The 23,231-nt window shown below is 37.4% G+C and overlaps 2 protein-coding genes across 2 annotated transcripts; both read right to left on the reverse strand.

Moving 5' to 3' along the window:
* Positions 1 to 429: 429 nt before the first annotated feature.
* LOC145017117 (neuroblastoma-amplified sequence protein) lies at positions 430 to 11,011 on the reverse strand. The gene is made up of 12 exons (XM_078975195.1): positions 10,731 to 11,011; positions 10,607 to 10,655; positions 9,525 to 9,698; positions 9,192 to 9,393; positions 8,816 to 9,039; positions 7,793 to 8,714; positions 6,704 to 7,620; positions 6,553 to 6,635; positions 5,440 to 5,799; positions 4,146 to 5,265; positions 3,494 to 3,759; positions 430 to 3,104 (listed from the first exon to the last, which is right to left on the reverse strand). Exons 1-12 carry the CDS (start codon positions 10,833 to 10,835, stop codon positions 573 to 575), a joined length of 6,954 nt encoding a protein of 2,317 aa, XP_078831321.1. The 5' UTR covers positions 10,836 to 11,011; the 3' UTR covers positions 430 to 572.
* A 2,602-nt stretch (positions 11,012 to 13,613) lies between these two features.
* Positions 13,614 to 15,259, reverse strand: LOC145014240 (uncharacterized). Its single transcript, XM_078972617.1, has 6 exons — positions 15,118 to 15,259; positions 14,512 to 14,578; positions 14,334 to 14,429; positions 14,159 to 14,262; positions 13,939 to 14,075; positions 13,614 to 13,854 (listed from the first exon to the last, which is right to left on the reverse strand). The coding sequence occupies exons 2-6, from the start codon at positions 14,569 to 14,571 to the stop codon at positions 13,772 to 13,774; spliced, it is 480 nt and encodes a 159-aa protein (XP_078828743.1). The 5' UTR covers positions 14,572 to 14,578; positions 15,118 to 15,259; the 3' UTR covers positions 13,614 to 13,771.
* Positions 15,260 to 23,231: the final 7,972 nt, after the last annotated feature.

Below are 23,231 nucleotides of genomic sequence, written 5' to 3' on the forward strand. Positions count from 1 at the left end.
GTTTGGAAGAATACTTAACTTACTATTTTCTTTATTCTGGATCAACGTTTTCTTGTCTCACAAGCATATTTATATTTGTGAATATTATGGCATAATTATGGTAAGCTATTTCATAATTATGGTAAGCATATTTATATTTGTGAATATTATGGCTTGAAGATGAAAAAGAACCGATGAATCTTGTGGGTAGGGTTAGAGTCGTTAAGGGGTTGTGGTATTGGGCCTTTTTTTTTTTTTTTTTAAATTGTTATTAATATAAAAAATTTAAATAAATCAAAAAAGAAATAGATAAGGGTAAATTTCTATTTTTAGGTAGGGTTAATGAAATTAGGGATATAAGGGATGATCCGAGTTAATTTTTAAAAATAGGTACCAAACATGCATTTTAGCATCTGGACGATTCATGTAATTTAGTCTTAACAAAATGAGTATAAAATCTAATGATATATAATGAAATATATTCCTACTGATACGCATTTTGTATCCAAGAAACTTAGGTAACTGCAATCCCCCCAAAATCCAAACATATATTAATTAATATATCTACACATCAAAATATGATATCATCTTAATTAACTCATCAGCTCCACAGCAGATTTGATCAAATTCTCCAACTTTCCACTCAATTCCGCAACCGTATTCACAAGTGGTTCACAATCAAATTCAAACCCCGTCAGACTTAAAACTTGAAGCTGATTTTCTAAGTACTTCCTAAGACTATCTTCAGCCACATTAATCAACCCAAGAGAAGCATTCGTATGCATAATCTTTGTAACAACTAATCCCGCTAACATCACCTGATTTCCCTTCACAAGCTCCGATAAATAACACGGTAAAAGAACTCTTCTAAAAACCAAAAAATCCGCTTCTTGAAGCTTCCGAGATAAACTCCCAACCATATAATTCAAATACGTGAAAATATTCCCGTAACATGGTTTCGTGATTATAGTCGATAGCAATCCGGAAGCCAACAAAGAAATTAACACCTGGTAATCGGTTAAAACCGTGGTTGGAATGTTACCCTCCTTTAGTTTATCCTCAACCACGGTTAAAGACTCCAAATGTAACTTCTCGTAAGGAAGTAAAACCGCAATCTTAAGCGCTAAATAGCAATCTACTTTCAGTAAAGACTGTGTCAACTCACAAGCGGAATCCTCACTCAACAAAACCCCTTTTTGTTTCGGTTTCGAATCGTCGATGATTTTTAAAATGTCGTTGGATTGAGACAACGATGTGAGTTTCTTGAAGATCTCCGCCCAACATGAGTTTAACGCGTGAACCGTAAGGGTATTATCGTCTTTTTTCGTTTCTTTCTCGACTAAATCTTCTTCTACTTCCCATCCTTCATCCCAATCATCGTTTCCCCAATCATTTACGGGGGTCTCGGGGGGTGGGTTTTTAACGTCCTCTTTCACGCTCAATTTACCAAAAAGCCCTTCCCATTCTCCTAACACCGACATCAAAACATTGATATGGGGTCGCGAAACCGCATGTTCGGATAAATTCAAGAAACAAGAAACCGCGGAATCGATAGTCGAGAGGTCGTTTGGAGATACCTCGAGGGTCGGTGAGATTGTTGATAGTAATTGTGATGATTTAAGAGCGATTAAAGTATGTGTAAACCTGTTGGATGAATCGGTTACCCTCGGTGTATTTGAGCTTGAAATTCCTATATTACCCCACCCGTCCCACGGGATGACATTTTCTTGAAGCTCGGTGGAAAAAGAACTTGATGTTATAAATTGCATAACTTCGAGCATATGAACACGAATATGACTCGGGATTTCCATGTTATCGGAAAATTCCGCGAGTCGATCCCAAATTACGGTTCTAACCTTCTTCAACTCGTCCAAATCGCCCTCCAATTCGCTTAAACTTGACAACACACGATATAAATTTTGGTGATCGAGGGACCCATGAGCCAAATCCTTTAAAATCGTCTCCAAGATTCTTAAATAAAGACGTGACAAATCCATGATGTTCTCATAATGCCTTAGAATCTCATCGGAAAAATTAGTGTCGGCTGGAAACTTTGAAATCGCTGCGTGATAAACACATGCGATTGTTTTAAATCGACACCCGGAAAACACCATCGATCTGCAAAAAGTGAGAATCTCCGTGTACACATCCCCCACGAGACCGAAGTTAATATACGAAAAAATAGCCACCCACCCGTTGCTCGTAGGGATACTTTCGTCTTTTACAGATTCGACAAAAGATTCAAGACAAATCAAGACACAATCGGGAGAGAATTTCGCTTCGAGATCATTCGAGGAAACAAACGTCTTCAAATCATCGATCAATCTGAGCCAGAAATTCACGAGAAGAAGCAAATTCTCTTTCCATTTTGAATCATGAGATAAATGATCAAACCCTTCGTTCAAAGATGGAGTTATCTTGAAAAACTTCTTCATTATACCCATTACAGGAGCACCAGGGTAAGCAATAAGTTTGATGTACTTTTTGCATTTATCGTATGTAACCTCAAGGTCGCTAATGAAGAACCGAAGGTTTTCGGGTGTTTGAAAATGGTGGTTTGACTTTGCGCTGTTTTCCAAGAAAGTCAACGAAGTTGACACATAGTATCCGTAGACATACGGCCACGGGATCAAACCCTCGGGGACATGATCTTTATAAATTCCCGTGAGTGTCTTCATTGTGTCTGCTAATTGTTCAACTGTATCTTCGTTGACATGCGCATATACTTCATTTGTAACACATCCTAAATTTGGGCCGTTTAAATTCGCGATGTTTTTGAAGTTGAGGTCTTTGATGAATGAAAGTTTACTGCATTCTTGTTCCATGAGGGTGTAGAATTTATCGAGCTCGTTGATGGATAGGTGTGATGGATCTGTGGCGATGGTGTCGAATAGTTCGTTTTTTTGTTTGATTATTGGGAAGGTAATGGAGAGGAGGTGGTAGATGTATGAGAGGCGTTCTTTGTTTTGGCCTTCGATTTCGGGGTATATTGACAAGGAGATTGTTTTGAAGATGTCTTTGGGGTGATCGAGGATTTTGCTTTCGAATGGTGAAAGCTCTGATTTGATGTCATCGATTGTCCAGATTTCAGAGAGAAGAGTTGAGGAAAGGAATTTTAGTAATACCTGAAATTTGAAGGACATGAGAATGAGAACATTGTTTAACAAATTATTTGCAGAGAAATGCAACATACTTTCACTATTTCATAGATTCAGTCGCTTAACTATTTTAGTATATTTCAGAAATCGTCTCTGTTGTTTATCAAAATTTATGGATTGGGTCCCTTGCGAGGATTTTTAAACTGTTTTGTTCCTATGGTTTCATTTTGTAATTTTGTTGCATTCATCGTTGCTAATTGATGTAAAAAGACTATTTTACCCTTGTCTATGTAATAAACAAATAACAGAAAAAAACATTTAAAAACTAATTAAAATAATCCTTTTATGTCATAATAAAAAAATGAAACTATTTTATGTAGTGATTAAAAAAATACGTAGCAGAGACAGTGGCATACCTTGGTTTGATCTAAGCCATAATCCGAAGCTAATTTCATGACATCTTTGAGGATTCTCTTTTTTTCAGTTTTTACTGTCTCAATGAAGGAGAAAATCACACTCTGCATATAGTTGATGTCTCCAGATAGAAAGCGTGATGTTTCAATACCAGGAACAATTTGCTCAATTGCTCTTGTGTGATCAGCCACTCGCTTTTGTTCCTCTAATTTCAATTTCCATTCTCTCCAAAATGACGACTGTGCTTGGTCAATTTTGTTGCGTTCATCTACATTCAAAATAAGGGTGTAAAATGTAAATAGCAGAAGACGGATAGTTTCCCTTGCATCAATCTTTTTAAAAGAAAACTTGCAAGAGCATAAAAAAGGATTAAATGCATGAAATAGAAATGTACTTCTGTTGATTTGTTTACTATAGCATCTTACTTTCATTTCTTCCTATTACAACAGTGTATTTGGAAAGAACTAAATGCATGATTAGATAATTAGATAATAATTTCAAACAAAAACGCCTTGATAAAAAAAAACAATTGGAAGTACAACGCTGTAATAGAAAGAAATGAAAACAGGATGGTACATAATACATAAATAAATGAAAGTACATTGTAATTATTAGCATTTAACCCTGAAAAGAATATGGTTATACAAGAATCACCTGAACTTAGCGAAGAGTATTTCTCCTGGAACTTTCTTAACAGCAATTCCCTCCGCTCAGCAGGACCCTCACACTCAGCACCAGAGTTATGCAGCAAACTATAAATCATCCCCAGATTCATCATACTACATATCTCCTCATAATCTTCTCTTGACTTCACCTGTTCTTCAATGATTTGCACACCATAAAACGCATCATTCAAATTCAACAAAAACGCACACCCTAATACATCTTCCTCTTCCGTAACAGGTGGCTCCATAATCAATTTCGCCAAAGAACCAATCAAATCATCCTTAGGACAAAAATCATTCCTTCCCAACCATGACACAGCAGTCGCCATCGCTCGCATTCCAACACTCACCCGGAAGCTTCCGGAAACAAACCTTTTACCATTATGCCCTTCTCGACTCACCTCAAGCAACCACGGGAGTCGTGAACCCAAAAAAGATGAAATTTTACTGTTTTCTCTGAGCATAGAATCGGAATCGGAATCGGAATTGTAGTTAGATACATAAGAGAGTGTCTTTTTTATGCTGCTGAAATCTGGTTCTTCAACTTGGTCAACTGAGGGGTGGTCTCCGGTCAACATGAATAGCTTTTCACATTGGCTTTGCATATCGAGATCTTTCCATGCGTGTAAAAGTTCACCAATTGAGTCTTTATCACAGTGGCTCAATGCAAACCCTAGGAGTTGCTTTCGGGAATTTATATCCATGTTTTCAAGTGCGGGCCCTCTTGCGAGTGCAGTGCATAAATCCCAAACGGGGCCGTGTCCTTTTTTGGCCATGACAAGACATAAATCGAAAGCAAGTTGAAGGTCTCCTGCAACTGCTGCTTCTCTAGCAATAGCTTCTTGAACGGATGAGATTTCATCTTGAGAATTGAGGCCGAGAAGTTTGGCGATTTCAATGAGCTCGTTGATGTTGAGGTAGGCCCCGGTTTGGCTTGTGATTGCTAATTTGATTATTTCCATTGGGTCTTTGATTTGGCGATATTGTAATGGTAGAATGTGTACTCCTAATCTTGGGAGTTTCACTGTTAGGGCTTCAATGATGTCTGACTCTATCATTACGTTTCTACTGCTTGGAAGAATATCTAGACATTCCTTCGCCTTCCAGATCTGAAACAAGTCCCACAATTTTTTATTTCATATAATAGAATTATTCAAGAAATACCATGCTCTAGCAGAAAGAAATGAAATTGGGATGTATAATAATAATAAATACATAAAAGTATGTTGCTATTTTTTTGCAATAAACCCTGATAAAAAAAAAATGGAGCAAACGCGACTTACTTCTGAGCTAGATAGACTTGAAGCTGAGAAAAAGTACTCTCTTGCTGCCAAAATGACGATATTTTCAGCTTTATCTGTTGGCAACACGAGTGAACCAGAGCCTTTTAGATAGTTTCTAGCAAGAGAGAACTTCCCAGCTTTTAGTAACCCCCTGCAAAACTCCATCAACATGTATTCTAAATCCACAAAAGGAAATGCCTTTTCTTGTAGGGACTGAAAATCTCGCCACATATTTGCCCAATCATTATCTGTTCTGCCAGGCTGGCGACGAATAAACTTTGAAAGTATAAGGCGGAGAATTTGTTTCACACTTTTGCTATCTGATTGTGCCTCCAGGAAGAAAGCAATTGGCTTTGGAACCTGAATGTAGACAAAAATAACTTAATAAATGAAATGCAATTGGCTTCTTCATGTATCTAGAATTACCTTCAATAAAGAGAAAAAAGAGGTTCTTGGGAACCTAAATTGATGCCTTTAATCTATTTATAAGGACATCTCCAACCCAATACCAAATCTGGTGCAAAATTTCTTAGTACAACTTGGTCCTTTGACTTAGAATTTTATGCATTTCTAGTTTATTTGTATAATGATATTTTATATGTAATACTTGTTGCTTTGGAATATTATATTATATGTAAAATCGACACATTAACTGATGATATATATTAAATTTATTCATTTAAAAAAAAAAATAATAATACCTTTTGATAGATGTAGAACTAGTTCTTAAATACATGTATAATACTTTTATAAATGCATGTGTAATATTAATATAGATATGTGTTGAATGTAATTGTTTTTTGTTTAATAAAATGGTTGTTTTAATGATATGATAATCCTAAGTTAATTATATGCGAATAATATATTTTGTTTATAATTTCCTGATAATATAATTTATAAAACTATAGTAATAAAAAAAAAAAAGAAGTAAAAAGCTAATAACTATAAGGATATTCTTGAAAATCAATATATAAGTTAGACTAGAGAATATTCCTTTTGGTGTTGAAAATGGTGTAAGGGTTGGAGATGAAACACTTTTTGCACCAATATATTACAGCATTTTGGTGCAAGAAATGGTTCCATGTTCTAATAATGGTGGAACAGAATGAATACCTGGTAAAAAGCCAAAAGCCTTCCAGCCTCAACATGACCTTCTGCAAGTTTAAGCCGCTTTTTGAGGTCATCCACTTCAGAACCTGCCCAAACAAAGTAAGGCAATGCAGTTTGAAAATGCTAATAATTACAAATATGTGAAAATACTCACCATGCAAATGTGGAAGTTTAAACAACATTGAACCCATGGTACTCCATTTATCAGTTGCAGTAAAGAAATACAAACACCGAAGAGCACAGTCTACTGCTTCAGCCTCATTTCTGAAAAAGTAGCACCCCTCTTCAATAACAACCAAACAGACTTCAATCTTATTCTCCATAGCAACTTCTTTCATCCATCTAACCAAAAACGAATCAACAGTGTCCGCCACATCAGCGCTAGGACCATGATTCTTCTCCATAAATGGTACTGCTCTATCTCGTAGCTTTTTTATTACATTTTCCTCATTGTACCCCTTAAGCATCAACTTGAACTTTTCATAGTCAGACAGCTGTTCCCATGTAACCAGACTCATGCTAAAATTCATATCATGATCATCATCATCCTCAGAGTAAATAAGCTCGTGTAGATAAGAAATAAGCTTGTGGAAATCTTCCAATTCTTTGATCCCCTTTCTGCAAGCAAAGTCGATTAAAGAAAGACAGTTGTCCAGCTGTCCACTTAGGGTATCCATATCTCTAGCTCTATGTTTGTACCAGGTAGATAGTTCGTTTCTTGATGGCCATGCGAATCCTGTTAATTGTTTCACAATTGGTTCGGTTCTGATCTGGATGTCACTCTGTGGGAGGGTATTAATGTAATTTACCATCTTTTTACATTCAACCCAGTCTTCTTCCCTAAGAACAGTAACCTGAAGAGGGGAAGATCCAGGAAGAAGCTGTGCATATGTCTGAACAGGGACTGTTTCAGGGATAGCAGACAAAATTTCAAGCATGGAAGGAGATATTGAGTAAGGATGGCGCTTGAAAAGAAGATTTAAAGCTCCAAGTTTCCCACTTTCTGCAAGTGCAATAGCAGCTTCATGGATGGGTAATGAGCGAAATTTGCTGTAATCTTGTGCAGAAAATCTGAAAGAGGCTAAGTCAATGTGTTCTAGTCAACAAATGCAAGAAATAGCAATGTACACAAATAAATGAAAGCATGTTGTTATTTCATGCATTTAGCCCTCAAAACATATAGAGGATTATGCACCAGATAATAAGATAAGATGCAATTATGGGAAATGAATAGCCTTATTACCTGTTTATCCCAAGAAATGTCACCAGCCTGTCTCTGAACTGCAACATTTTAAGTCTTGCTAACCGGAAATCCCAACTTGGGCTACCCTCTTCATCTTCCACATCAGAAAATTTACAACGGTTTGTTAAATTGAGTCCATAAGAAAGTAAAGCCCTGACTGCATCTTCTGTTTGTCCAACTCTATCTAAACACTCAGAAAGTACAAAATCTTGATCCTTAATACGCGAAAGTAATGTATTAATTTCACTAGTTCCCTGTAAAGAACACAACCACTGTGCTTTCAACACTTCATCTTTATCCAACCCATGACGATCAGCTAACTCTAATGCTGCCTGAAACTGTCGACTGCTGATATAAATATCATATAGTTCCTCAACAGATCTTTTGGCAAATGAAATTAAGCTCCATTGCAATTTAGCAGAGTCAAACTGCTTGTATTTTTCCAGGGTTACTGGCTCAAAAAGAACCAAATCTGAAGCTTCAAAATTCTTGCTTTCTAGGATAAATATGCATCCTGACAACTGTGTTACTCTTTCTAAAGTAGGCAAAGAGTATTCAGAATCATCTTCCAAGATTTTAACACCACTTTGAATGTCAATCATAGTGATATTGCCAGTCCTAGTGGCAACAACAAGGATATGGTCAGCCCACCAAGTGAAATCTAATATATTGGTCAAGTCTTTTTTTTGTTTGTAATGAACTACTGAAAGCAAGTGTTTTTCATCAAGCTTGTAGATGACTAAACATCCTCTTAAATCCAGTGTTGCAATGTATTCTCCTTGTGGTGAGAATACAACTTTTGGACATGACATTTGATCTGTATAACCTTTTGTTTTGGTATATAGACCTTCAAACTCAGCAGAAGCCATTTGCTGTAAGCCTGATTGTCTACACCATTGCCAAAGAGTAATACTGTAAGGTCCTGGAAGAGATAAAAAAAAGTAGATGAGCAATTTTTGTAATTCAATCTCAGTTATAAACAGGAATAATCAATCAAGATTCAAGACAGATATTGAATGTTACCAATGCTAAGGCTGGAGGTTGATGTGATGCTAACAGCACTACTAACTACAGCAAACAATGAGTTATCTGGATGGGACCCACAACAAGAAATGTTTTGAGGGAATTGCTTTTGTAACAATGCACCAACATTTGAGCTGCTCGTTGTGGAAATGGAGGCACTTGGGTCCTGACTAATCTCAATCTCATGAACTGAACCATCTGATGCAAGGATGCTAAACGTACACCTGTGAAAATGTGTTCACTTTAAGAAACATAGACATTCAAAATGATAATAACACTGATAAATTAATCAAGCAAGCATGCAAGTAAATGAACACAATTGGTAATATTAAATTAGGTTAGAGATTGAGTTTTGAGACAGAGTCATAGTACTTACAAACAAGACTTTTTCACATCCTTATCATCATGAATAACAAAACTGATAACTGGCAAAGGCACTTTTAAATGCTGCTTTGTAATTCTGGTTATCTCTTCACCATTTGCTCTTATGAAATAAAGGGTATCGGTATTATCAAAAATTCCTAGAACACCATGATCTTCTGACCAGGCTCCAAACGTGTATGTGATAGGGTAGCTGCCTGGTTTCACAGAGCTTAATTAGTCGTGTGTCGTTAAGCTCTCTTTTATGAAAGAGAAAAGATCCACAATCATGTATATAATGGTATTAAAGTAAACTATAAGATATAATGACAAGCATTTAGGATCTTACAAGTGAATATCCCACAAGGCTCTTGGTAATTATCATCTCTCTGTAGAATGGTTATCTCATTTCCAACTGCTATAGCCACATGTTCGCCACTTGGAGAAACAAACATCGATATCCATTTGCTCAACTTCTGTGGATATTTACTTGTGGCCCATTTTTCTCTAAACTCATTCAGACCTTCATGGTATAGTAGAAGCAATAAAGGTATAAGAAGAGAATAGTAATGAAAAAAGCAATATCATATCCATTGTAGATCATCTTGAGAAACTCACATCACATGTAAGAAAACACATAAACTTACATGTAGATCATATATGGAAAAGATAACAAAAAAGAGAAAATAGAGCACTCCTCATATCCAAAGCAAGGGACAACTTTTCATATGTTGACAGTAATTATTTTTTAGCTACAAAATCTGCAGCATGGAGAATCTCAGTTTGACTTTATTGATAGGAACAAATAGTGATACATGTCTCATTACTTCTAAGTTCACTAAAATACGATAAATAAAACACAAGACCATAACATACTTATTATCTCTCCCCTGATCTAAATATAAAGTATTATAACCGCAATGGTCAATGGAACTAATGGATCCTTCTAAAGACTACTCACAATAACTGGTTCACACAAACCGATGCCTATCAAGACCCTTAAACCAAGTGGTTGTGAGTTCAAGCAATTAAAGAAAGAAAAGGACTACACGTTCTTCAAGTTGTGTGAGACTGTGAATAATTTTGATCCTATAGGACCAGATCCTTCTGTCCCCAACAAGGACCTAGGCATCAATTTTACAAACGTAGCACATATCAATGCAGAATTAGTTTTTTAATTTTGTTGTACATCTTATATAATTCTACATGAAGTAGTTAATATCAAGTGGAATGTAGTTAGCAGAACTTCATTAATAAGTTTATACTACACGTCAATTTCGAAGTTGAAAATCAACTCCTATGACGCCCAAAGTCGAAGTGCAGCGAAGCAATCACGATTTCAATCGATACGCAGGTAAATCAAATACTACATAATCGGCCAATTTGAATTTCTAAATGCAGTTAAGAGAAAAGGTGAAGATCGGAATGTACCTTGAGCCGAAAGAAACCTGAGGAAACCTCCTTTAGCTGTTTCATTTAGCTGAAATTCCAATTTGAAAACTTTTATTAAAATCATGAACTAACGAACAATGATCATTGCTAAAGGAAATCGAACCTGGTGATGAACAGGGGGGTAATTTGGAGAGTAAGGTCTAGACGCGTGATGACGAGTCTCGTAGAGAACTTGAGGAATGGTTCTTCTTTCCTCCTCAATTTCCATTTTAGAGTATATGCAACTTGCTACTGCTACTGGTATTGCTGCTCTATAGAATCAAAATCTGGTGGTTTTACCCTGGAGATCTTAGGAAGAAGAAAAATGTCGTACGGGAAGACGATTCCATTGAAACAAAAAACCGGGTCAGATGAAACCGTTTGGGGTTTTTTTTTTTCTCCTTTAGTCGGTTAAAGAGTGCCGACCCAAAACCGTGCTCAGAGCCTCAGATCATAACGTGGCCCGGTATTTGGGCCATCTTTTCATTTATTAGCCTATTCATATTCATATTCATATATGGATTTTTTAGTTGAAAAAAACATAGTCAAATTACTAAAGTGTGTGACTGAAAGACCAAATTAACCCCGATATAACATGATTAAAATCTCATGAAACTACAATGTTAATTAAACAAATATCAAGCATCTGATAAAAACGACAATAATAGCATATGTACCGAGGGGCAAAACTGTCATTTGTATTCAAACTATTAAAAAAATGAACAATTTCTAGTAGTCTATGGTATCAATGTTGTTAACGTAAGCCACTGGACTTAAAAAAACATCTTAATAAAACTTTCTGCAGTAAATAGTAGTAGCACATTCAGGTCCTATTATGATTCTTCATCATTCTTAATTTTTTGATACCAACGACTAGGAGTATGAAGCTATCTCGATTACAGAAAATTGCTAATTTGTAACAGTTGATACCCCCTACACACTTCTAATCCCTTTTTGCATAGGAGTTGGAGAGATTGTAAGAAATTTTGGATATGGAGAAAGGTCTTGCTTTTATAATAGCGAATAAGGATTAATGATAATGTAGAAAAGGTAATGGAATATATAAGCTGAAATTTGACCCAAAATGAATTTTTAACAGCGGGAATTTGACAAAAAAATGAATTTTGATAGTCAAAAATATAGACTACTGTCGTGAACTTTGTGCATATTGAATTATAATACAATAAAACCATGTTTTCATCGTACTATAAAAACCGCGAGTTTTTACAAAACTGAGTGGGAACTAAAAAATTTCAAAAGATAGAGCATACAGGTTAATAGGAATTCAATTTTGCACAAGGGTAATGTTAAACACTAAATACTATGGAAACTATTCCACCGTACACGATTTCCATTTTCTCCAAAAAAAAAAAAAAAAAAAAACCTAATTATTTACCTGTTGTTCATTGGAGGGTCATCTCTTTAATCGTATCCGAACAGTACCTCCACGTAATACCAAAAATCTAGACCACCACACAGCTGTGCACGATTTTTTCTTTCCAAGGATTTGAACGCAGATCGATCTTCTTACAAGTATCCCTCTTTTTGTCTATTAAAAAATCAGAATGTATAATGGATTTTTCCATTGATGTAATTAAAGATACTTATTAGCCCGTGTAGTTATAACACACATGGTAATCTAATTAGAATTTGTTTTATCTTTAATTCATTCATTTTGTAAACGTAAATTGATATTATTTAAATTTGAATAATAATTTTTTTTTTTTGTAAATATACATTTTAATTCAGAAAATTTATATGATTCATTAGTAACGTGTTGTTTTCCGATAATAGTTAAAACTTTAAACAATTGATTATTAAAAGTTAATAAATTATATAGTCGTTGGCAACTAATATGGTCTTTTTAGTTGTTTTATAAATGTCATATTTAGCAAATACTAAAACCAAAAAGTATTATGTTGTAATTAATTTCTTAAACAAAAAATCTACAATTTATGACATATACATAATCTTTTATTCATGTATCTTTGATACGGTTTTTTAGTTGTTTTATAAATGTCATATTTAGCAATACTAAAACCAAAAAACATTATGTTGTAACTAATTTCTTAAACAAAAAATCTACAATATATGACATATACACAATCACTTATTCATGTATATTTCGGTAAGTCCTACATAAATTAGTTAATAACTACAATTTACGACATATATACAATCACTTATTCATATATCTTTCGGTGAGAGTCCTACATAAATTTTAGTAAATAATAACTAATTAGATGTACATTAAGTTCACACATTTATTCATCATAAATACATATGAGTGGTACCTAGTAACATTCATGCAAGTAACTATCAAAGATTTTATTTTTACATATGGACAATTTGTATGCTGTCTTAGCTGCATTTTAAAGTAGATAATGATTAAAATTGTTCCTTTTAGACTTATAAACAGAACTTCCAACATTATATATAGAGAATTTTTTAGAAGTTTATAAATAATTTGTATATTTTAATTTTGTATATCTTTTTTTTTTTTTTTTTTTTTTTTTTTTTTTTTTTTTTAAATTTTAAGTAAATCGCACTCCATTCATCATTTAATTTGTAATTTAGTGAGATGTGTTTATGTATATTTTAATTTATCGTATATAACAATGTCATTTTTATAATTGATTGTGTTTTTTTTTTTTTCACTCTATTCAAATTTATATTGTATCATATAAAATCATAATTTTATCAAATGTCTACACATATAGAACGTTCAAATTTATATTGTATCATATATGATCATAATTTTATCAAATGTCTACATATTAAACCATATATTAAACCATGTAAACACTAAAGAAACAATATAATCCAAGATAAAAGAGGGAGAGGAGTGTCTTCTGTTGGAGAGATGACTATTTTTCGCCTTCCAAATACACAACTATGACCCATAACGTATAATTTGGAGAAGCCTGGTAAGGAATTTTACACCAATGGAATAACTTCACCCAAACACATACCACATTCGGACATGTACAGTCTCCAAACCTTAAAATTTTGAAAAATATAGTTTCTATTTCTCGCAAAATATGAATATATTATGTCATTCTATAACCCATGAACTCGAATCTTCAAAGAGAATTTATTGGTAACCCAACAAAAGCCCAAAAATGGCATCTTATAATTAAAAAAAAAAAAAAAGATGAGAGGTGATTAAAGATCCGGCATGCCCTTCCCGGTTTTAGCATCATACGTCTTCTCCACCACCAGCTCCATAGGAGTATCCTTTGGACCCGCTGTTGTTAAAAACACAACGAGAAAAATTCTAAGAAATGCTATTGTGATTTAAGACATAATAAACAAAATAAATGAGATATTACCAATTGTTGGGCGTGGAGTAGCTCTAATTTTCAAAATTTCAGGACGAGGGATGATTGACCCTGATGCCCCTATGCCTCTTGAAACTCTTACTTTACTTCCATCTTCTTGATACCTTATTCCAACCTTACATGGCTGCCTACAATTTAAAATACATACATATATATATCATCATCATCTTACACAAGTGTTAAATTAAAAAATGTAAAAAAATATTACTACTTTGTCACGGGATCGACAATTTGAACATTCGAGACATGTAGAGGGGCTTCTACTGTAAAAATCCCACCTTCATGCCCTTGCCCTTGCTTTATATGCTTCTTTACCTGCAAATAACACCAAATTCATTATTAGCAAAGATAAAAGAAACTGGGATTGGATTTGGGAGACTATTTACCAAGTTCTTTCCCTCAACAATAACACGATTCTGGGAGCGAATCACACGTTTAACTGTTCCACTTTCCCCTCTATCTTTGCCCCTAATAATCATTACCTGCAATTCAAATATTCAATAAAGAATAATCATTTACACTTACACATGACCAAAAAAGTAAAAGTTTTCTTAATTCTTATACATTATCTCCTCTCAAAATCTTCCAGTGATGTATGAGCTTCTGAGCTGCTTTCCATCCCATTGCTAGTCTGAAATCAACATTCAACAAGTTTCTATTAGCAAGGATAAAAGCATGCCCAAAATTCTTCTAATATCTTCATTATTATGATTGGGTTAAATATATTTATGAATTGAACAGCAAGCAGTCTGTTTTAAGGTTGTAAGCAAATTGACACGGCTTTTGAGCTGGAGTTTCACTCAACGGTTTTAGGCTATGTTCAAACTTGATTCGATAGCTTAAAAAGGATTTGAGGTCAATATGAGAGCAGTGTAACGGGTTCACATGTGAAATTAGACTGCCATTTTTAGTCACCAAATGAGTTCAAGGTCTTTTCCCCTTTGTTTTTGGCATTATAGACATCAAATTAATTCAATGTATTGTCATATGTTCAGACAAAACAATAGATTGCTTGGCTAGATTTCACAAAGTAAAAAACCACATATAATATAAAACTAAATTAACCCAAAAACTTAGGTTAGATAGTTTAGGGTATATACAATAACATACAATACATCACAAGAATTAGATCAAACAATTTAGAAAAAACATGAATTGGGTTATACTTACCTGAAACTTGAGAGGCGGAAAGACAAGTGCAGATGAGTGAGAGGCCGAGAAAGATGATGAAATTCAAGGTACAGCGATATGGTCGAGATTCCAGAGTCTAGAGTAGGGAGGCGATAGTGAAGGAACCCACCGGCCACCACAGTTCAAGGCTTTTTATTTTCTTTTTCCTTTTTTATTCGCGTAAACTGCAAAGTTGGTCCTTCGTTTTCTAAAAATTACGGATGAAGTCTAAACTTGTATAAAATTGGTTCTTTATTTTCTAAAAAATATGGACGACTGGACGAGGTCTAAAATTGTATAAAAATGGTTCTTCATTTTCTAAAAATTATGATGTCTAAAATCTTTTAACTAAATAAAAGACTAAAAAAAAAATAAGTGAGAATTAAAATTAAAAGATTACATAAATGGTCCTAAGGTTTATAAAAAGTCACACTCTAGTCTATATAATTTTTTATACAAATGCTCTTTGTGGTTTCTAAACGGTTTCTAAACGTGCATAAATAATCTATTTGGTTTCTAAAACTTGCATGAATATTGATTTTGAAATGACTTTCTTTATCATTTCTTAATTCTTTTTTTTTTCTTTTTCTTTTAATTATTTAAAATAAAAAATAAGACCCCCCCTTGTTTTTTTCTCCTTCTCTTTTTAGCTCACACCCATATTTTGATTCATAAATTGAACCATAAAATTCAAACATAAAATTAGAAATCGACACCACAACTAATTCCATACAAGAAGAATGAAAAATCAAGTGAAATAGGTTCACCATTTATGAGCAAATCAGAAACCGTGTTGTGAATGATCTTGAAATCGAGAAAAAAGAAAAAAGATAGTCGACGCTGAGGGATGAGTTGAGATGAACGCAACATGATGTAACACCTCGAAATAAGATATGTATAGATAACCCTTACTTTTATTGAATTGTCAAAGTTAGTTTTTAATTGACAAAAAGGTGGCAAATGAGTACGCAGGGCGTACTTGTGTGTACGCTCAGCATACTCGTGAGCGTATTATGGACACCGAGGCCACCTAGCACATTGGGCGTACTAGGCTCAAAGTGAAACCCTAATTGTGTGTTGTGTCCCTATTTAAGGAACATGATGGCCTCATTTCCAGCCACCATTTCCAGTCTTCAACTCCCTTCAAAACCCTAATTTTTGTTTTCTTAGCTTGAGTGGCCATTTGAAGCTTTTGAGTGATCTTTGTGGGAGTCTTTAGGTGAAGAAGGAGCTTTGAAGAAAGTAGAGTTGGAGTCCAAGCTTTAGATCTAAGTTTCCCTATGGTTGGTGCATCATTTGGAGGTATCAAGCTCAAAGCTTTCTCATTGTTTTGATTTGTGCATATTGTGGTTCATTTTAGGGTTTATGTCCCAAAGCTTGAAGCTTTATGAGTTTGTTGAACTCCAGAGTATAATACATGTCCCTTTAAGTGTATCTAGGATCGGAGGGTCTTATATGCTTATGTTGAGTATGTCATATTATGCATTTGTGTTTGTGATTTTTGATGTATATTATTTTGTGCTTTATTGGTTAGGATCGGAGGGTCTAACTCGAGTTGTGAGACCGGAGGGTCCTCACTGAGACACATGGATCGGGTGTCCTTATAGAGATATAGCCATGAGAGGCTAATTATTTGCGTGTGGTATTTTTGGGAAATCACTAAGCTTCATGCTTACCGTGTTGTGTGATATGTGTTTCAGGTACTTCTCAGGATCGCGGAAAGGCGCCGATTTGATTGTACACACCAGTTAGAGATCATGATTTTGAGGATTTTGGGATTTTATTAAACATTTGTTGACTTGTGTTTTGAAAACTTATACATTTTTGTGGTTTTTGTAAATGTGATATTGAGTTTATGTGATTTGAAAAATGAAAATTTTATTTGAAATTTTACAGTGTTACACATGAAACCAACTCTGGTGAAGTTTAGATTTCATCCTCCCCATATTTTCCTCCAGAGTTAAGTACCGAGTTGAACTTTTCTATCTTGTAGAGGCAATATTATTTCAATTCTGATTTGGGGGTGAAGCGGCTCACCTAATATTAGAGTTGGCAATAGAGACGACGGTGTTGGTTCAGCGGCGGAGGTGGTTTCCTTGGTGTTATCCCTTTTGAATTCGAAGAGAGCTCAAGGTCACATTCTTTTTGTGATAGCAACCATATTCAAATGCAGATTTTATTTACTGAATCCCCGATTCCTCTATTTTATTTCCTCGTTTTTGTAACACTCCAAAAATCATGACTAAAAATTTCATTATTTATTTATTAAATAATCCATAGTTATCAAAATCATTCCATCTAAAAACATAAATCATAGTATCAAATTAGAGTATCATATCAAAACATCAGAGTAAACATCCAAGGCTAAACATCATGGTGTGTGCAATGAAGTCATCCCGAGCTCTTCCCTTTGCTACCAGAAGTACCTAAAACCAAAACTGAAAACCGTAAGCACGAAGCTTAGAGAATTTCCCCCAAAGTACCACATACCATACACATAATCATGCTACTAGGATATACGAGCCCCACTCACACTCAACGAGATACAGGTACCGCCCACACTCGGTTAACTAAGAGATATGGGCCTCACCCACACACCGCTTACTATGAGATACGGGCCTCGCCCACACTCATATACCTATGAGATACGGGCCTTGCCCACACTCATCTATTTATTAGATACGGGCCTCACCCACACTCAAATACCTATAACATACGAGCCTTTCCTACACTCAGCTACCTATAAGATACGAGCCTCACCTACACTCAGCTACCTATGAGATACGGGCCTTGCCTACACTTAGCTACTAAGCACACATACGAGTACCACAGAGACAATAAGTATAACCAATCCTATCAATCAATTCCATATCCATACTCAAATAATGCTAAGATACGGGCCCTGCCCACACTTAGCTACTAATATGCACACATAACATACACGGGCCGACATTGGTGCCTTCGACCCATTCAAACTAGGAGGAAACTCACCTCACTGTCGGTTGATAGCTGAAACGTTGTTGCCCGAAATCAACTCTACTCACTCCCTGAACCAAAACAACCTCTTATATACCATTCCATACTCATAACCCTTAAGGGTCAACTCTGATCAAGTCAATGTCAAAGTCAACACTCCGAGTTGACTCAACTCGTCGAGTTTACCCTTCAACTCACAAAGTTCCCAGGAATCACAGATTTTCCAAAATGTGATGCAACTCGTCGAGTTTTCCTCCAACTCGTCGAGTTCTTCCCTTTATCAGAATCGGGACTGCTTAACCCAACTCATCAAGTTCCTCCATAAACTCACTGAGTTCCTCATGGTTCTTAGTCTATTAATCCCTTTCCTTTGATCTAAGGTTCTAGAATATAGATCTACATTGTTTCCATGGTGTACATCTATAAAGTCAAAAACTTGATGGCTTTGCATGCCTCAAATGGACCCAATTTTGAGATATAGCAACCTACTTCTATGGATATGGTCTCTTCTTGGGTATGAATGACTTTAGGACCCTTTTTATGAATCTAAGGACCAAATAACACTGAGAATGGATGTTTTTAGCATCAGGACTATGAAGGTTTATCATGCTCCAACAATGGGGTCAAAAGACCCATAAAACAAGATTAAGAGGGATCTAAGCCATTAAGCATCAAGTTTGAGACTTTTTACCTCAGAAAATTGCCAAAGAAGGATGAGATCCTTAATATAATGCTTCTCCTCAAGCTCAATGACCTTCTAGTTCTTCCAAGTCTTTTACCAAGCATAAGAACACACAAAAATCCACTCAAAACCTTTAGTTTCTCAACAAGGAGATCACAATACGATTTAGGGTTTTAGGGAGACTGGTGAGGGGCTGGTAAAGGAAGATTAAGTCCTTTAAATAGGGTGAAAAACCCTGGAAATTAGGTTTTCATCCCAACCGATCTACTCGTCGAGTTGAGGCCTCTCAACTCATCGGGTAGGTCACTTGTTAACGCGGTCCTTATAATCTCTACTCGACAAGTTTGGGGCTTCTAACTCGTCGAGTTTCTCTTATTATTTGAATAAATAATAAATTAAATACATACCAGGATTCAGGCATTACAATTCTCCCCCAGTTGTCTCAAACTTCATCCTCGAAGTCTGCTTCCTCAAATAACTATGGTTAATGATCCCTCATCTCCTTCTCTTGCTCCCAAGTCCACTCCAAGCCCTTATAGTTCTACCATTGTACCTTCACCAACTCCACCCTCTTATTCCTCAGCTCATTCGTCTTCTTGTTGAGAATGGCTACTAGTCTCTCGATGTAGTTCAGGCTGTTATCCACCTGGATATCCTCTAGAGGCACAGTTGCGGAGTCATCCACCAACCACTTCTGCAGCTCGGAGACATGAAAAGTGTTGTGGATCTAGCTAAGCTCAACTAGCAGATCCAATCAACAAGCAACTCAACCCACCCAAGCCAAAACCCTGAACATATCGATGTACCTGGGTCCGGGCTTGCCCCACTTCTTGAACTGGATGATACCTTTCCAAGGTGACTCCTTCAGGAGGACCATATCCCCTACCTGAAACTTTAGGTCTGAACGGCGCTTTTCGGCATAGCTTTTCTGCCAACTCTGAGTAATCTGGAGCATAATCTGGACCTGCTAGATCTTCTCTGTGTCTTGAGTACCATCTCAGTAGTCCCTATGACTCTCTTACTGACCTCGCCTAAACATATTGGGGTCCTACACTTCCTCCCGTAGAGAATCTCAAAGAGAGGTCGATCTATACTGGTGTGATAACTGTTGTTATACGAAAATTCCGCTAACGGATGATACGTATCCCAACTACCACCGAAATCCAATACATATGCGCGCAACATATCCTCGATAGTTTGGATTGTCCTCTCACTCTGCCCATTAGTCTGAGGGTGAAAAAATGTGCTGAAGTGAAGACGAGTACCCATCTCGTCATGAAACCGCTTCCAAAACCTGGAAGTGAAGCGAACATCTCGGTCTGAGACTACCGACACCAGCACTCCATGACGTGTCACCACCTCGCGAACATAGATCTTGGCTAGCTTCTTAGCTGATATACTCTACTGGGTCGGGATGAAATGAGCACTCTTGGTCAACTGATCCACGATAACCCAAATCGATTCTACTCCATGTACGGTCCTAGGAAGCTTCGTTATGAAATCCATAGTGATATCTTCCCATTTCCACATGGGAATATCCAACGATTGCATCTTGCCGTGAGGTTGCTGGTGCTCGGCCTTGACTTTCCTGCACGTCAAGCACCATTCCACATACCATACTATGTCCCACTTCATGCAGGGCGACCAATAATCAGGGTGAAGATCCCGATACATCTTCGTCTCCCCGGAATGAATGGAGAACCTAGACTTGTGGGCCTCCTCCATCAGAACCTGACGCACCGCCCCAGTAAGGAATCCATACCCTCTGATGCAAGGTCAACAACCCACGACTGTCATAATAGAATGAGGCCACCTGGCCTATGATTTGATCACACTTACGGTGCTCCTCCTTCATACTATCGGCCTGAGCCTCCCGAATTTGCTCCAGCAGTGGAGTAATCACTGTCATCCTCAAGCATATATCTCGTATCGGAGCTGTAACCGCCTTACGTCTGAGAGCATCGACCACCACATTGGCATTCCTTGGGTGGTAGAGGATCTCACAATCATAGTTCTTCACCACATCTGACCACTAACGCTGCCGCATGTTCAGATTCGGCTGATCCATCAGGTTCCTCAAGCTCTTGTGGTCCGTGTAAATGGTACAACGAACTCAATAGAGGTAGTGTCGCCAAATTTTGAGGGAGAAAAAGACACCCCAGCTCTAAATCGTGCATCGGGTAATTCGCTTCACGAGGCTTCAACTGCCTCGAAGCGTATGCTATCACGCAGCCCACTACATCAGCACTGCACCCATATCCATAATCGAAATGTCACAGTAAACCACAAAATCGTCAACACCCTCTGTCAAAGTCAGAATCGATGCCTCACATAACCGCTGTCAGAGAGTCTCGAAATTTGCTTGTTGCTCAGGCCCCCAGCAGAATGTGACCGACTTCTTGGTCAGTCGGGTCAAAGGAACAGCAATCTTGGAGAAATATTTGATGAATCTCCGATAATAACCCACCAAACCAATAAAACCCCGAATCTCGGATGGAGACCTCGGAACCTCCCACTGCATCACAACCTTTACCTTGGTCGGATCGACCAGAATACCCTTCTAGTTAATAAGGTTCCCCAGAAACTACACCTCGCCCAACCAGAACTCGCACTTGGATAACTTTACAAAAAATCTCTCTCTCCTCAGTGTCTCCAGTACCTCCCCAAGGTGCTCCTCGTGTTGCTCATAAGTATTGGAGTAAATCAAGATATCATCGATGAAGACTATCACCGACCGGTCCAGCATCGGTCTGTACACGCAGTTCATGAGATCCATGAACGCGGCAGGAGCATTGGTGATCCCAAACGTCATCACTACAAACTCATTATGACCATAGCGAGTCCGTAAGGCTGTCTTCTACACATCGCCGTCCCTGATTTGCATTTGGTGATAACATGATCGCAGATCAATCTTGGAGAACCAAGATGCACCCTGAAGCTGGTCAAATAAGTCATCAATCTACGGGAGGGGATAATGGTTCTTCACCGTTACCTTATTCAACTCCCGCTAATATGTACACATAAGATGTGACCTGTCCTTTTTCTTCACGAACAAGATCGGAGCTCTACATGGCGAACTGCTCAGCCTGATAAATCCCTTGTGTAACAGTTCCTGCAGCCATGTAGACAACTCCTGCATATCGGGATGAGCCAACCGATATTGTGCCTTGGCTATCGGAGCCGCACCAAGAACTAGGTCAATGCTGACCTCTACCTGTCTCTCCGGAGGTACCCCAGGCAGATCCTCTGGAACACGTCCAAGTACTCCCGTACTATCAGTACATTATGCACGGTCGGCTTACCCTTATCCCGAGTATCCATAACATATGCGAAATACCCTATGCAACCCTGTTGTAGATAGAGTCTCGCCCTCGCTGTCGAACACAAAGTTAGTCTGCATTGCGGTCTCTCGCCCTGAATCACCAAGCCTCCCTCACTTGGGGTTTGAACTCGTACAAGTTGTTGCTTGCAATCAACCACTGCCCCATTAGGGCTCAACCAGTCCATACCCACGAAAACCTTATTCCACCGCAGGGGAATAGGGACTAAATCCATGAAAATCTACTCATCAAACAACTGCAGTGTACATCCCCAATGAACCCTCGCAACCCATACTGTCCTATCATCCGCAATCTCTAGCTCAAGAGGACAGTCCATCTCCCCCAGAGCTCCAACAAATCGCTTGCTAAGCGCGAGCGATACAAAAGATTAGGTATCCCCCGAGTCAAATAATACCAGAGCAGATATACCATTCACAAGAAACGATCCTATAATAAAACACATAAACGTGAGAAATAATCAATATAAATAAAGAGATAAGGAGAAGATACATACCCATCATAACATCGGGTGTTGCACGTGCCTCCTCTATTGTTAGCTGGAAGGCTTTGCTCTTCGTTACAGGTGCCTCTGTCCTGCCCTGACGGTCATCTGTAATCCTCAATGTGGCAAGAGTGGGTTTTGTCACCTGTCCTGTTACTGCTAAACTCGGGCATTGGGACCTCTTGTGGCCCCTCTGATTGCATTGGAAGCAAATCAGATGAGATAATGTGGTGGTGGTGGTAACAGTACAATCCATGCTGACATGGCCAATTCGTCCGCACTTAAAGTAGCCCGAACTACCCACCCGGAACATCCCCTCGTGCATCCTCCTACACTTGCCGCAATGGCCTCGGTGCTGCTGGCCCTTCCCTCGGGAATCTACCTTGGGCTTCTTGCTCGAGCCCTCCACACCAGTTTTCGCATCTGGTTTCCTCTTCCTCTCCATCTCTAAATCAATCTCTCTCTCTCTCTCTCTCTCTCTCTCTCTCTCTCTCTCTTTCTCTCTCTCTCTCTCGATCCCTCGCAATCATATCCTCCAACGTCTTGCAGTTGGATCGGCTCACAAATTGCTGAATCGCTACTCAACATCTCATGGTACTGGGCCCTTTTCATTTCCTCGTCTGCCACATACTAC

This window comes from Lactuca saligna, chromosome 9 (genome assembly GCF_052625555.1).
Source record: "Lactuca saligna cultivar CGN05327 chromosome 9, ASM5262555v1, whole genome shotgun sequence".
NCBI lineage: Eukaryota > Viridiplantae > Streptophyta > Magnoliopsida > Asterales > Asteraceae > Lactuca > Lactuca saligna.